At 36.7% G+C, this 15,523-nt stretch overlaps 1 protein-coding gene across 1 annotated transcript in view; it reads left to right on the top strand.

Moving 5' to 3' along the window:
• The window catches only part of LOC144965517 (transmembrane 6 superfamily member 1-like), a 184,734-nt gene that overhangs the window by 168,754 nt on the left and 457 nt on the right, over positions 1 to 15,523 (top strand). The window contains exon 8 of the mRNA XM_078900927.1: positions 14,380 to 15,523. This exon is cut by the window's right edge and continues 457 nt beyond it. Within this exon, the coding sequence (XP_078757053.1) occupies positions 14,380 to 14,622 (243 nt within the window). The 3' untranslated portion in view covers positions 14,623 to 15,523. The remainder of the gene's footprint in view (positions 1 to 14,379) is intronic.

Below are 15,523 nucleotides of genomic sequence, written 5' to 3'. Positions count from 1 at the left end.
TTGGCGATCGTGTGAGAATAAGTAAAAGTAGGCGACTGTTTAAAAACGGCTACCTACCCTCTACCGAAGAGTTATTTACAGTGACAAAATCCATTTCAACAACACCTAGAACCTACCAAATTACAGACGATCAGAACGAATGCGTGCGCGGAAGCTTCTATAAACAAGAACTGCAAAAAGTTGGTGCAAAAGAAATCTACAGAATTGAGACCGTCTTGGATAAGCGTAAAAGCGGACAAGAACTTTTGGTGAAGTGGGTCGGTTACGATTCATCATTTAACTCTTGGATACCAAATTCTTATCTTCGTGTTTACAATTAATTATCATCCTTGTTGTTGTTTTTTTTTGGTCTTGTTTTTGTTTTTGTTTTTTTTTTTAATTTTCAAATGGAAGGATCCGAAAGTGAAAGTAATAGTTCCAACAGAAATTCATCTTATTGGTCTATGTTTGGGAAACGAGTCCCTAGAGGGGAGATCGTGTTCTTGTGTCAGATGATGATTGTGTCGATTGTTGTGTCTGTATCATTATATAACTTGACGCGTGACGGAGAAACAGACAGACTATGGGTAGCGCTTCTAAGTAGTTGTCTCGGTTACGTTCTTCCAAATCCAACACTGAATAAACGAGTTTAATCATGTCTTATTTAGTCTTACCTTCTAATAGCAGCATGAGCTATTTTCCGAATAATTCTCCAGGGCATTATTTTACAAAACTACCCAGAGCGTTACATTTATCGACAGAATACGAAGTCGGTTTATCAGAAATATTATTCAGTAACACGTATAACAACATCCTTGAGAATGAAGCATTTTTCGAGTTTAGAGTTACTAACGACAGCGAACAAGATACCGTACTCATCCCATCGGGTTTATACGAGTCACCGGATTTAAAACGGTGATGACTCATATAAGAAGGAAAATAAAAAAGAAGCACGAGGGTTTCATCAAATTTTATTACGACCGTGCAACTCGCAGAGTAATGATAAGGCTATATAAGGAAGGAACTTTTTTGCACTTGAGTTCGACATTGAGCAATCTCTTGAATATTCCAAATCATTATTTATACGGTCCAACGTCTGTGTCGAATGAAAGGCCATTACATCTAAACGTCGGATTCGAAGCAGTATACGTATATTGCAACCTCGTTCAACCTAGAATAGTTGGGGATAGCGTCGTACCTCTTTTGAGATGCGTACCGAGCGGAAATAGAATCAAAGACATGGTTCATCATATATTTGAGAAACCTAACTATGTTCCTCTCAGACTATTTAATTTTGACACGGTTGAAATCCTTTTAACCAACGACAAAGGCGAACCTTTGACATTTGCTTCAGGGAAGTCTATCGTGATACTTCATTTTCGAAAGAAGAGATTCGATTCGTAAACAGTCGTCATGACAAAAGGGATCGTGTTCAAATCCAATCAAAAAGGTTACGATGATTATTACTGTACCCAGGCAGGACGTGGTCTACCCGTGTTTGTTGGTGGAAGACATTAAAGAGGTCGAGGGCTTGGGAGTATCTTTGGTGGTATTGCGAGATCTCTGTTTCCCATCTTGAAATCGGGCGCTAAAACATTATTAAAAGAAGGTGCAAAAACCGGTGCCCAAATAGCATCTGACGTCATTTCCGGTCAGAATGTTAAAACAGCTTTAAAACGACGCGCGGGGGAGAGTGGGAAAAGATTACTCAACAGAGCCGTGGGTGGTTTGACTTCAACTTCATCGCCGCCGCCGCCGCCACCCGGACGTGTGATTCGGCGTATAAAACGACGACGACGACCTACTCAGACACGACAAAAGACCAGGAAGAGACATAGGAAGAACGTAGCTCAAGACATTTTTGGTTGATTATCATGGCTTTGTTACATCCCTATTCCGCAGAGAGTGTACACAGCGGACTCGATCTGTTCTCATTACCCTTCACCCAGACTGCTGTTCAGGATGGTTTGTTTGTGGAATACCATCCGATCTCTACTTTGTCGAGTGGAGGTCCGATCGAATTTTCGATCAGCGGGGGGACGTCAGACTACTTGGATTTGCATAACACATTTATGCACGTACGCATTAAAGTAATAAAGGCGGATGGAACTAATTTAGACGCCGATAGCAATGTTGCCCCTGTTAACACCTGGTTTCATGCCTTGTTTTCACAAGTGGCTTTGAACGATATTCTGGTGACGTCAAGTGAGAACGTTTATCCTTTTAGGAGTTTTGTAGAAACAATGTTGAATTATGATCAAGGTGCGAAAAGGAGTCACCTGACAATGGAATTTTTTCACGAGGACACCCCGGGTAAACTAGAAATGACGGATAGTACAAATGCTGGCCTCGATGCACGGAAAGAGCTGGTGAAAGAGAGTAAAGAAGTGGATATGATGGGAAAACTACATTTAGATTTCATGAATCAAGAACGGTATCTGATTAATGGAGTTGATGTAAAGTTGAGGCTTATCCCGTCTAAAGATGCTTTCCATCTCATGACCGATGCTGAGGGGTTTAAGAGTGTAATTACACACGCCTCGTTGTATGTTAGGAAGATTAAATTAAACCCAGCCGTGGCCCTGTCACACGAGAAAGCACTTCACATCGGCAATTGTAAATACCCCATGAAGCTCGTTGTCCATAAAACCTTTTCTATTCCAAAAGGAAATTTAAGTGCAGTGCAAGATAATTTGTTTTTATCGCAAACCCCGACTAAGATCGTTCTGGGTCTAATCGAAAGCACTAGCTTTAATGGAAATTGCAAAAAGAATACTTTTAATTTCCAGCACTTTGATCTGTCCTATCTAGCCCTGTACTTGAACGGAAAACAGATACCGTCCAAAGCACTAACTCCGAATTTCAGTAGTAAACAATATGTCAGAGCTTATCACAGTCTTATGCTAGCAACTGGACTGGTTAACAACGATGCCGGAAATGGAATAGATTATAATGCTTACTCTCAGGGTTGTAGTCTTTTTGGTTTTGATCTGTCACCATCGGTATTAGACGGGAACCAGTTTGAACTGGTAAAAAGCGAGTCGCTTAGACTAGAACTTAAATTCTCGACCCCACTAGCTGATCCGATCATTGTGTTCTGTTACAGCGAATTAGATAGTGTAATAGAAATTGATCGCACTCGTCAGGTGATCACTGACTTTTCATCATGAACAACGTAGAAATCGAAACGATGTTAAACGGACACGTTAGTGCGAGACGAATTTTTCGAGGTGTTTATCCTAAAGATAGACTTCCGAACAACCCGAAATCTCGTCAACCAGCTGCGTACATTATTAACACAGAGTCGAGTTCCGGTCCCGGAAAACATTGGGTATCTGTGTATTTTAAGGGGATGGGAAAGGCAGAATATATGGATAGTTTTGGGTTCCCGCCTTCTGCGTATCCGACAATTCAAAGATTTGTGGAAAACAATAGTCGAAGCTGTAAACACAACCCGCGTATTATTCAGGGTATAACCAGTTCAACATGTGGTTTGTACGTTATATATTTCATGTTGAAGAAAAGTAAAGGTGAAAGTTTGTCAAAACTTTTATCTATTTTTAATCCCTATCATTTTCGTATGAACGATTTAAAAGTGGCAAGAGCTGTTACTCATTTATCCCGAGGCACCTTGGTTGGGTGATCTTAATTGGAATGTTTGTTGATTAAAATAAAATAAAAAAAATTAGATTCCTTATGATAAAATTTATTTCGTGTACACGAAACAAGACATAATTCTATTTACTTTATACCTTAATATATGATTTATAAATGAAGAAAATGATGATGATGATGATGATGATGATGATAATGATGATGATTATGATGATTACAATACAATTGATAAGCATTAACCGTTTGCTTTTGATTGATTGATCGCTTATGAAATTAAGACTTGATTTAAATTGTTTAATTACAAATATTTTGTTGTTGATGATGATTATGACGATGATGAAAATGATGTTTATGACATATATGTAACATTGCTATCCATTAATCATTTATAAAAAAAAATGTTTAATGATTGACTGTGTGAATGATCATTTTATAAGATGTGTATGGTGTATGAAAGTGTTGTTTATATTGTTTGTTTTTTTATTTGTTTTTTTTTCTTTCGTTTGTTTCTATGATCTTTTGTTTTATCATTTTTTTATAATTCTATTATTATTATTATTATTATTATTATTATTATTATTATTATTATTATTATTATTATTATTATTATTATTATTATTATTATTATTATTATTATTATTATTATTATTATTATTACATTTTTATTTAGATCGTAATCTTATTTGGTCAAGTTTTGTTGTTTTTGCTTTTTGATTTTTATTAATATTTCTAGAAAATTATAATGATGATTTAAAAGCTTGGTATGTGAATGTGCGAATGACATTAGATCATTATTGTATAAGGTGTAACTGGTGTGTGAAAGTACATTGCTTTCGATGTTGTGAAAAAATAAAACAAAATGAATTTTATTCACCAACACATGGTTTTATGTCGTTTTTTTCTGTGTCTGTTATGGGTTTTTTTTTTGTAAAAGAAGATTTTAATTTTATTATATGGGGAACTACTTTTGTTTCAGTTTCGAAATGTTCACATTAAATTTCAAAGAAAAATTAGCATAAAAAAAGAATCCTTCGAAACTGTAACAAATTGTTGGGTAATGTAATTATAAAAGAGGAAAAAAAATACAAGATGAAAAGATATAGCTTCTTTTATTCAAAACATAAAAAATGATTCGAATCATCAATATGATCATTAACTCAAAAGATAATTGAGTTGTTCGATTACACACCAAATCACAAAGTAAAACATCATGGGGAAAAGTACTCGATTCATCCAACGATTGACGGGCGAAATCTCCTGTATCATAGAGGGCCACCCACCGTTTGTCTTAATCCAGCTGCTGAGTTTTTTGTCCACATATGAACCCACAAATAAAGCAAAGTTTTCTCTATCCGGGTGAATACGGAGTACACGCTTAATGTACCATAAAACAAGGTAACATAAAAAAACAATGATTCTACCCCAGCTGATCTGAGAGAATAATTCGTCTGCGACGATATACAATTGTTCTCTGGTTTCTATCAACGGACAGGTCGATAAATGTTCGTGAATATATGTACTTATCATATCCTGCAATTGCTTTCTGATAACGATCATCTATCTGTTGATCGAGAAGCAAATCTTTCACAAAAAGTTCCATTTCAGTATCAGTCAAGACAAAAGTACACGAAGTAAAACGCACATGAGACGCATTATCCAATACCTTTCTGGTATAATCTGACGAGGCATCGCTAACCAACCACCATGTGATTCGAGCCGATGATTAAGTTTTTTTCTCAAGATGAAGACTAACAATCTGAGAAAAATTTTCCCTGTCTGGATGACGTAAAGCTACTCTTCTAGCGTAAGCAATTAGAATCACTATCCTATACCAGTTGATATGCTACTGAAACAATGTATCAATCACCGAGCAAAAACCCAATGGGTTTATGCAATACTGGTTGTTGAAAGAGTGATTGATGACAAAGATGAAAACATTGATCTATCACGGTTTTAACACAATGGAACATTTCATCTGGTTCTACATTGAGAATTAATGCTTTCACAAGACCACTCATTTTACGATGACACTGTCCCGACAAAAATATATTTCAAAGAACCAATCAAACGGACGAAACTATGACAATATGATATCCAATCAAGATTGGAGACTTTGAAAGAACCAATCAAAATGATTTAGACTACCGGCTGCTCTGAATGACCTTGACCTATTTTTTTTTTTTTGCGGCGCTGCTGTGCGGCTGACGCCTGAGCTATTTGCCCTTTGACCTTTGAGGGAATCAATGGACTTTTAATTGATTAAATTAATAAGTCATTAGACTCAGGAGTAAGAAACCAATTTAAAAGAACAACGCGGCTCAGCGTTATAGTCCTTGGACTGTACTGCGTGACCTCAATTTGCGCTGCGGCGCGGCTGAACCAGTTGGAACATAATAACACCGGGATAGGATCCTTTTAGCCATTCAATCAGCTGTATAGGCCTATTAATACGCAATTAACCATTCGATACATAATCGATGGCAAATCGAACACTCAATAAACACACGCTCAGGTAGGTCACATGACCTTTCAATACAAAATCGAACTCAAAATACCAGTCAATACAACATCGAACTCAAAACAACAAACCACTCTATACAACAACGAACTCAAAATACCAGTCAATACATCATCGAACTCAAAACAATACCATTCAATACATCATCGAACTCAACATATCGATTAACAGGTAAAAAACCAATCATCCTTATCCTTCGTCAAAAAACGGTTTCTAATTGAAAACAACCTCTATATACTACTGGTGTACTTCCGGGAATTAATTGCCGTATTATATCGAAAGTTACATGCCAATAATAATAATAATAATAATAATAATAATAATAATAATAATAATAATAATAATAATAATAATAATAATAATAATAATAATAATGATAATAATAATAATCATCATCATCATCATCATCGTCATCATCGTATTACGATTGTTGTATTTTTGTGTGGTGTATCAGTTTATTTTTTGGTTCCGTTTACCTTTTTTTTTTTCTTTTTTTTTCCCCACTTTCACGTAGGTTGTCATCAAATTGTTGATTTATAGGCGAAAGCCTAAGTTTGAATATACACCATTGGGGAGTGAACCTGGGACTGGGTTTCGGTGGGTTTCGTTAAAAAAAGCAATTACTTTGTTACGAAACCCGCCGAACCCAACAAATACCCGACAAAGTTATGGGAAGTACGCAGCATTGGGGAGTGAACCTGAGACTCAGGGAAGTGTACACTATTGGGGAGTAAACCTAAGACTATGGTTTTTGGCAGGTTTTGGCGGGTTTCGTAAAAAAGTAATTGCTTCATTCTATTCTGGTACCCAAGTTCCATAGTCCCAGGTTCACTCCCAACTGTCTGTTATGCATTTCCCTGACTCCCGGTTCATTGCCCATTGATGCTCGCTTCCCATAACTTTCGACAATTTCGGTAGGTTTCGAAAGAGAAGAGTACCCTCTGGGCTCACTGTCCACTGGAATCAACCTCTCTCAGTCCCAGGTCCAAACCTAATCAATGTTCAAATCCCAGGTTCACTCCCCACTGGTGTAAACCTCCCTGAGTACTTCCCATTACTTTGTCGGGTTATGGCGGGTTTCGTAAAAAAAATAGTCCCCTCCCCCCACCCCCACACTTTGGTCATGCTTTTTTTACGAAACCCAGAGTTCCAGGTACATTCCCCACTGTTGCCTACTTCCGATAACTTTGTCGGATTTTGCCAGGTTTCGTCGGGTTTCGTAAAAAAGGTAATTGCTTTAAATGAAACTCGCTGAAACCCGCCGAAAACCATAGTTTCAGGTTCACTCCCCACTGGCGTACATTTCCCTGAATCTCAGGTTCACTCCCCACTGGCGTACATTTCCCTGAATCTCAGGTTCACTCCCCACTGTTGCCTACTTTCGATAACTTCGTCGGATATTGCCAAGTTTAGTCGGGTTTCGTAAAAAAGGAATTGCTTTTACATGAAACTCGCTGAAGCCCACCAATAACCATAGTTTCACCTTCACTCCCCACTGGCATACACTTCCCTGAGTCTCAGCTTTAAAACGTTATTGTAAATGGGTTTTTATAGAAGGATGATACTTAACTGAATGTAATATGAACATAAACTATTGATTTCAAAAGAAAATATTTTAAATTCCTAGGTTGTAAATTTTGTTTCAAGGTCGGAAATTTGGCTTTGTGGCTGGCTGGACACCCTTCACTACTTCAACCATCACCTAGACATCATCATCACTACCATTAATTCTAAAACCACCACCACCGCATCATCATCATTATCACTATCACTACTACTACAACAACCACCACCATATCATCATCATCATCATCATCATCATCATCATCACAACCACCACTACTACAACCACTATCATTTGGAGCTTTAATTAATTTTTCTTTAAGGGCTTTTGGGTGCCATTTGAAATTGTGTTAAAATCTCTTATAGGTTGATGGGGACTTATGGGGGGGGGGGCGGGGGGGGGGGGAGGTCAGTGAGGCTCAGTATTATATAGACTTTGCTACGCGCCCATGATGCCTAGTTCAATATCCATAATAGCATTATGTGGCTTTCAGCAAGCTACTTCTCCTTAGCTCAATTTGCGGCGCTGCGCTGCAACTCACACCTATGGTTATTCCAGGCTTCCCGTGGAATAGACCCTAAGACAGCTTTACGCTTGAGGATGAAGAAAGGGAACTTTGTTATTTGGCCACCTCTATTCGCATTAGTACTGCGAATAGTAGATAGCGGTCGTTCTCGTTATTCGCAGTAGTACTGCGAAATAGTAGATATAGTAGGGTCCTCGAGGCCGTGTAAAAGTTTAACTTTCTTTATAGGCCAAATAAGCTGACAAAAAATAACATTTTTGTCCGATTGGAACTTGTATCTGACCTTTCGGGGGTCACATAGAGGTCAAACAAGGTATGGTAAAATTCATAACTTCCGTAATATCAAGAATTTGATAAATTGCAAACAAACTAAAAACTGTAATAGGATCCAAATATATCACCTAAGAAAAAAATAATTAAATTCATACATAATTTCAAAAAGTTCTTGCCCTTTATTTGTGTCTTCTTTCTAAAAAGAGAACTGTTAAGAAAATTATCACTTGTAAAGAGAACAATAAATAACAGCTCATACAGAGAATAACAGTATTTCCAAATTGAAAATAAATCGGATCATGGTTAATGGGGTTTTCGCCCATTGAATTCTGTTACTAAAAATAGAACTCAAAAGGTAATAGGAAATCTAAAGCACTCTAAGAACAAAAAAACGTTGGTTATGTGTCTTTAGGCTCTATATACAAAAAAATCTTAGCTCATCAAAATTCATATGAGTTATCGCCCTTTTTCACATTGGAATGAAAAAAAAAACCAACAAAATAGCAAGTGTGTATTTGTGAAACATCTAGAAAAGTGTTGATAAAACAATACTTTTCAAGAAAAAATATGAGTAACTGAATAATTTGTAGAACACAACTAAATCAGATGATATTCATGGAGTTATCGCCCATTAAAACGTGTAACTAATTATAATACCCGTAGCCAATTGGGAAATCAATACCAGCCAAAACAAAATATATTGTTGATATGTTATGAACACGAGTACAAAAATCTTAGGTATCTTGTCTCAATTCAAAAGAGTCATTGTACTTTTTCATATTTTTACTGCAGCAAGTCTCTTCTTGTGAAATGCCTCGAAAACTGTTAACAAAACAAAATATTAGTTGACAACAAATGGAAGCTACTAAAGAGATTAACACGATTTGTAAATTACGGCTTATCAATCCTTCTACTTCCCGTTCCTATTCGAGCCTTTTAATTTGTCAGGGAGTTCATGACCCAGACTAACGTTCTGTGGGAAATCTTCGCCTTTTTGATTTTCTGGAGAAGTCCTTTGAATTCTATTTATTTGTCAAATGCCTTAATATATAGTTACCAATACTACAATTGTTTCTTTTATTTCTCGAATACCGTCACATTTATTCGTTGTGAAATATATGTTATCTAGTATTAGACTTAGATCTGAGCTTTTTAATGCCATACTCCATCTATTCAGGGGAGATTGTATGTGCATGATATCCCCTACAGCAAAAGTTTCTAAACAGAATAATCATAAATCATAAATATATTAAACAAAATATCCTTTCTTTAAAAAATATAGCCTTGTGGAGAACATCGTGCTTATTTGAGTCAATAAAAATATTATACGGCGCACAACTCTACTGAAAGATTTGAAAATTAGAAATGTATTTTTTACAGACAGATAAACACAGCGGCGTGGCGTATTGACGGCATATGATGGTGCCATGATTAGAAGAAGAAAAAAAATTATTAAAAAATGAACAGATTAAGAGGAGAGAGCACATGTTAAAACTCTCTTTTCTTTTTGGAAGGGTGGGGGGAGGGTCGATGGTTTCTACGAATGGACAAAACTCACAAAAACAAATAATTCATGAAAACAACAAGCCACAACACTGAGATACAAGTCCCGTATGAAAAGGTCTTTGTAATTATTCTTTGTCCACCATTTAAAGGATTGGATTTGGTAGATAATGCAATCAATATGTGATAAATGTAAATCAAAAGAGAAAAAAAAACAGTTTAGAATGCACATTGTATTATCGTGGTTATTTCCTCGGATAAGTAATGCTATAAATAAAAGTGCTAAAAACGCCCTGTTAGGATAAATTGCCAGAGTGTTGTTTATTATTTGTTATAGCAGGTGTTATTTATACGGGTCTTAGCTACCTATATGCCAATTTTCAGGAGTTCAACCCCAATGTGCACGGTTTTAGCCTAATTTTCCCTATAATAAAAAAATATATTTTTACGCAGTTATTTCCCTTGTTTAATATAGCTGTAATAGGTAAAATCTAAGGCCTTAAACCGATACGTTATGATTGATTGCCAGAGTGGTTCTATATCAGATGTTTTTACTATGGGTCTTAGCATCCTGTATGCAAATTTTCATGCTTTCAACACGAATTTGCACGGTTTTAGCCTAGTTCCCCTATACTATAACTATAACAAGCAATTTCCTGCCCATCAATGTTTTTGTTTATGCATCTTAACAACAGTTGTGAATCGGGCTGTAGGGAGGCGAAATGGCTTTCTGTCTTTTACGAATGAAGTGCAAATTTGGATGATGTTTTGTAAAATACGGGAAATGATGATAGTAAGACATATTCAGCTTCACAGGTAGACAAGGCTACTGTGTTTTGTTTCTTTGATTTCTAGGAGATCAGAGGTCCCGGGAGACCTTCCATAAGCTACTACATCCCAAGTATATTTGTTCTAGTAGGGGGTTTGGGAGGGGGGGGGGGAACTTTTTTTTTAAAGTCTCCCCCCTCCCAAACCCCCATACACTAGAACTTCTAGTAGTAGGAGGTTTGGGAGGGGGGAGACTTTTTTTTAAAAAGTTTCCCCCCTCCCAAACCCCCTACTAGAACAAGAATACTTGGGATGTAGTAGCTTATGGAAGGTCTCCCGAGGTCCCTCATTTGTCAATTGAAATATATATATATATATACTCATCATATTCAAATGAAATTTTACAAATAAAAAGAAGAAATCTTCATATCTTACCTTGACAGTGGCAAAACCTCCATGCCTGGTAGTTTTAGAAATATTTAACTCGGAAGCACGAAAACGTATTTTTATTGAATTTCTAGTGACCCCACGAATTTTGCCTTTTGACGCAACCTAAAGTAATCTCTTCACTTGCCGTCTTCCAAATTTCAATCATTTTCTTGGGTAAACAATGCCGTAATGAATTTTTAAACATACCATTTTGATGGCTGATGATCATTCATGACGATGGTAATAAGAGAAGATGAAAGAAGATAAAAGAAGTATGGATAATGAATAAACAAACTTAAGTCATGTCTTGGTTGTTGAGGGATGAAAACGGAAGAACATTTATTTTTAGTGCCGCACGGGTCTTACACAACTTATAATAAAAATAGAATATAGTGCATAATAAAGTCGAGTTTACGATAATTCTAACACTCCACCTTAAACTCGGCTTTGGTAATCCCATTAAAGTTTAGAATCCCTTGTTTTATAAATGTTGAAGTGAACATTAATAATAATTGATAAAAATTGAAGTTATAAAAGTTGATATACCTACATTGAAACACCAATTATTATAAAAGAAATTTAAAGTTTAAAGAGAATAATGACAATGTAAATGTTAAGATTGAAACGAAAACAACAATAAGAACATTTCCTTAAGTTAACCAAGAGGGTAACTGGTAATAATAATAAATTATTCATAGAATCTAACCCATTACAAAAGATTTAAATCTTTCATTTTTCACTCTCGTCGTAGGTTTTGTTAGTGCATCAGCAATATTGTACTCTGATGGTACATATGCGATTTGAATGTTGCCTTTTTGCACTAACTTTCTAAGAAAGTGGAACTTAATGTCAATGTGTTTAGTTCTTTGACTTAAAACTGGGTTTTTGGCCAGGGAAATTGCTGATTGATTATCACACTTTATGTCAAAAACATTCAAGTTCATGGAAGATACGTCATTAAGTAATGCCAAGAGGAATATGCCTTCCTGTGCAGCTGATGATAGTGAGACATATTCAGCTTCACGTGTAGACAAGGCTACTGTGTTTTGTTTCTTTGATTTCCAGGAGATCAGAGGTCCCTCATTTGTCAATTGAAATCCATATCCAGAGACACTTTTTCGGTCTTCTGAGTTGGCCCAATCTGAGTCGCAAAAGCCAGTTAATCTGAGAGGTTTCTCTGATTTCCCGAAAATCAGCTGTCTGCCAACTGTCGCTTTTATGTAGTGTAGGGTATGTTTGGCCATAGTCATGTGGCGAGCATTTGGTTTGGACATGTGCTGTGACAGTTTGGTAACTACAAAGCTTAGGTCCAGTCTAAGTACGGACACGAACAGAATTTAAATTGTCCATAATCTTATCACTAACACAATTCAGAAAATACAAATTTCCTTGCTTGTTGATCTCGAATTGGGTATCTGAATTACCTGGTGAAAGAAATCCATTATCTTTAGAAAACTGGACCATGGCCCCTCTGTCCGTTGCAGCTTTCACTGAAAAAATATTCTGCCTAAATGTGGGCACATATAGCACATCCTTCAGTGTAACATTACGATTCGTTCCATTCATGTCACGAAGACTGACAATCACATCACCTTTCCCTTTGACAATGTTGGTTGGCCTCGTTCCGTCAGCCAATTCAATAATGTGTTGCGCCACATTAAAGCTTTTCTCGAATTTGACAAATTTGTCATCTTTCACGATGTGAACTGTAGCGCCACTATCGACGAGAAACGAATTGTCAAGAGAATTGAGTGGCAAGCTGCCGCAGGTGAAGAAGAAATAACTTGACGAATTTGGTGAAGGTTGATGTTGACTACCAGTAGTTGCATTAGCTATTACAGATTTGGCGCTTTTTAGCCGCCTGCAGAACTGGGTATCGTGTGTTGTTGTTTTGCAGACATTGCAGTACCTGCTGGGTCTAGTGGTTGTAGACGAAGAAGGCGTATTTCTTTTTCTGCAAAAAGTAGTGTCGTGTGAGTTAAAATTGCAGATATCACACCACCAACTGTGGTTCTTGGTCCCTTTCTTGTTGAATTTAGAGTGAGAGTACTGAGAGTGAGAGTGGGATACATTCATCACTGACGAGCTGTTAGGTCGGTATTGTTGGAGGTTTTCAGTGTCCTCATAATTTCTTAAAGCGACTTTAAACTCAGCAAATGTTAGAGATCGATCTTTTTGTGTGATAACCGCAGTGAATGAACTGTAGCTGCTGGGCAAGCCTTTGATTACCATGGCGATAAGAAGGCTATCGCTGATGGTTTCTTTTGTGTCACGAAGGGAGGAAGCGGCCGACTCCGCGCGAATAATGTAATCAGTAACTGATTCGTTGTCCCCTTTAACTAATGAGGTGAGCTCAGTGTATAGAGTAATGACTCGTGGCTTACCTTTTGGCAGGTAGTTAGTGCTGTCTCAATATATTTAGAGCTTTTCTTCCGTCGTCTCTCGCATCTCTGATGATAAGAGACAATGATCTATCGTCCAGGATTTGAACCAATTCAGCGAAACACTCTGCGTTTTTATTGTCGTCAACAACGGTAGAACCATCTTCGAGATGGGTAAAAACAGAATGCAAGTCCCTGATTCTTATAAACCCTAGGAATTTTATTTCCCACCTCATACTTCTTTCATCACCATCAAATAATAATCGTGCCTGTGACTGGGCCCATAACCTGTTGAGTCTAATGATTATTCATGACGATGGTAATAAGAGAAGATGAAAGAAGATAAAAGAAGTATGGATAATGAATAAACAAACTTAAGTCATGTCTTGGTTGTTGAGGTATGAAAACGGAAGAACATTTATTTGTAGTGCCGCACGGGTCTTACACAACTTATAATGAAAATAGAATAATAGTGCATAATAAAGTCGAGTTTACGATAATTCTGACACCATACACGAAACGATCGCGTCCCATATTTTGCCATGAATTTGGGCAATAGGCGAACGAAATCGAGGCCCAACGATTTGCGTGCGATCGTCATTGCTAAAAAATATACCCAATAAACATATTTTGATGAAAAGTTCACAGTGATACACCAGTTAAATCGTTTCTGAACCAATTCAACAGAAGATATTGTTATATGAATTTTTCATTAATTGATTATTCTAATTATATGGACCTTTGTCCGCAATTTTAAAATATTATCATGGTTTAAGGTCTACAACAACAACACCTAAAATAAAAATTTATTTTATTTTTCCAGGCACAGTTTTCTTACATGAAGGGATCTGTTCATCACCTCACAATTCAAGCTTTCCAAAATCCAGTGGTTGGAACACATGGACTTGTTTGTTGGACAATTAATTCTGTGTTGCTTTTGGTACCTCAACTTTTTGCATTATACACATTGACAAATATTGAAAAGTTTGGTCGCACGTATAATGTAGAGAAGGCAGAGTTGAGAGTGAATGGGAAACCAGCTAACAAAAAGAGGAAACATTTTTAAAAATCAGATCCTTGGGAAATTTCGATAAATTGGCAGTTATTGAAAGTATATGCGGTGGGTAGCAAAAGTATTTGACACATAGGTTTTCCAGAATTTCTCAAAATCCGGTAAGTCAGATGTGATTAAACTTACACTCAATATGCCAATATCCGCGGTTTAATTATATAAAGGAAAGTGAGGAACATTTCATTTACACATTTTTATAATGGGCAAAGATAACTCCTTGGATACGGGCATTGAAAATTTAACGAGAGTAATAAAATTTGGCAAGAGTTTTTGACACAAGAACTAATGAAGTAAGAAATACAGTGTAATAATATTAATACGATTTCAAAATGCCAAAAACGAACCCCCCCCCCCCCCCTCTCTCTCTCTCTCTCTCTCTCTCTCTCTCTCTCTCTCTCTCTCTCTCTCTCTCGCTCTCTCTCTCTCTCTCTCTCTCTGTTTATCCTTCCATACATTTATCTTTTTAATTGTTTGTTAGTTCCACGTATTTTCATCGGTAGTTCATTAAATTTTGAATTTTGTGTACTTTTCTGCTTTAAAAAAAAAAAGAAAGAAAGAAAAAGATGCTTATCTTACGACAATATATGTTTGATTAGAAAACCGTTGTTTGGAACAAGTAATGTATTTATTAATTTTATTAATAAAGAGAAAGAGCCTCAACCATTAACCAATGCAGCTAGACAAAGAGTTAAGAGCACGTGGTGTGTATCAAAAGACACAAACACCTATACACAAACACACACGCACACAGACACACACACACACTGACACCATAACCAGTCTCTTTGCTGACACAGAGAGCCCGGACATTGTCCAACAGGGGAATGGGACCAGCTTTGACCAATCGGAATCTTTCATTTGTAAGGTTGTCAGGAAAAACTTAAGACTTAATTAC

This window comes from Berghia stephanieae, chromosome 2, assembly GCF_034508935.2.
Source record: "Berghia stephanieae isolate SIO BIC M18660-M18661 chromosome 2, UCSD_Bste_1.3, whole genome shotgun sequence".
NCBI classification, from domain to species: domain Eukaryota; kingdom Metazoa; phylum Mollusca; class Gastropoda; order Nudibranchia; family Aeolidiidae; genus Berghia; species Berghia stephanieae.
This window is presented reverse-complemented; position numbering and strand designations above follow the sequence as displayed.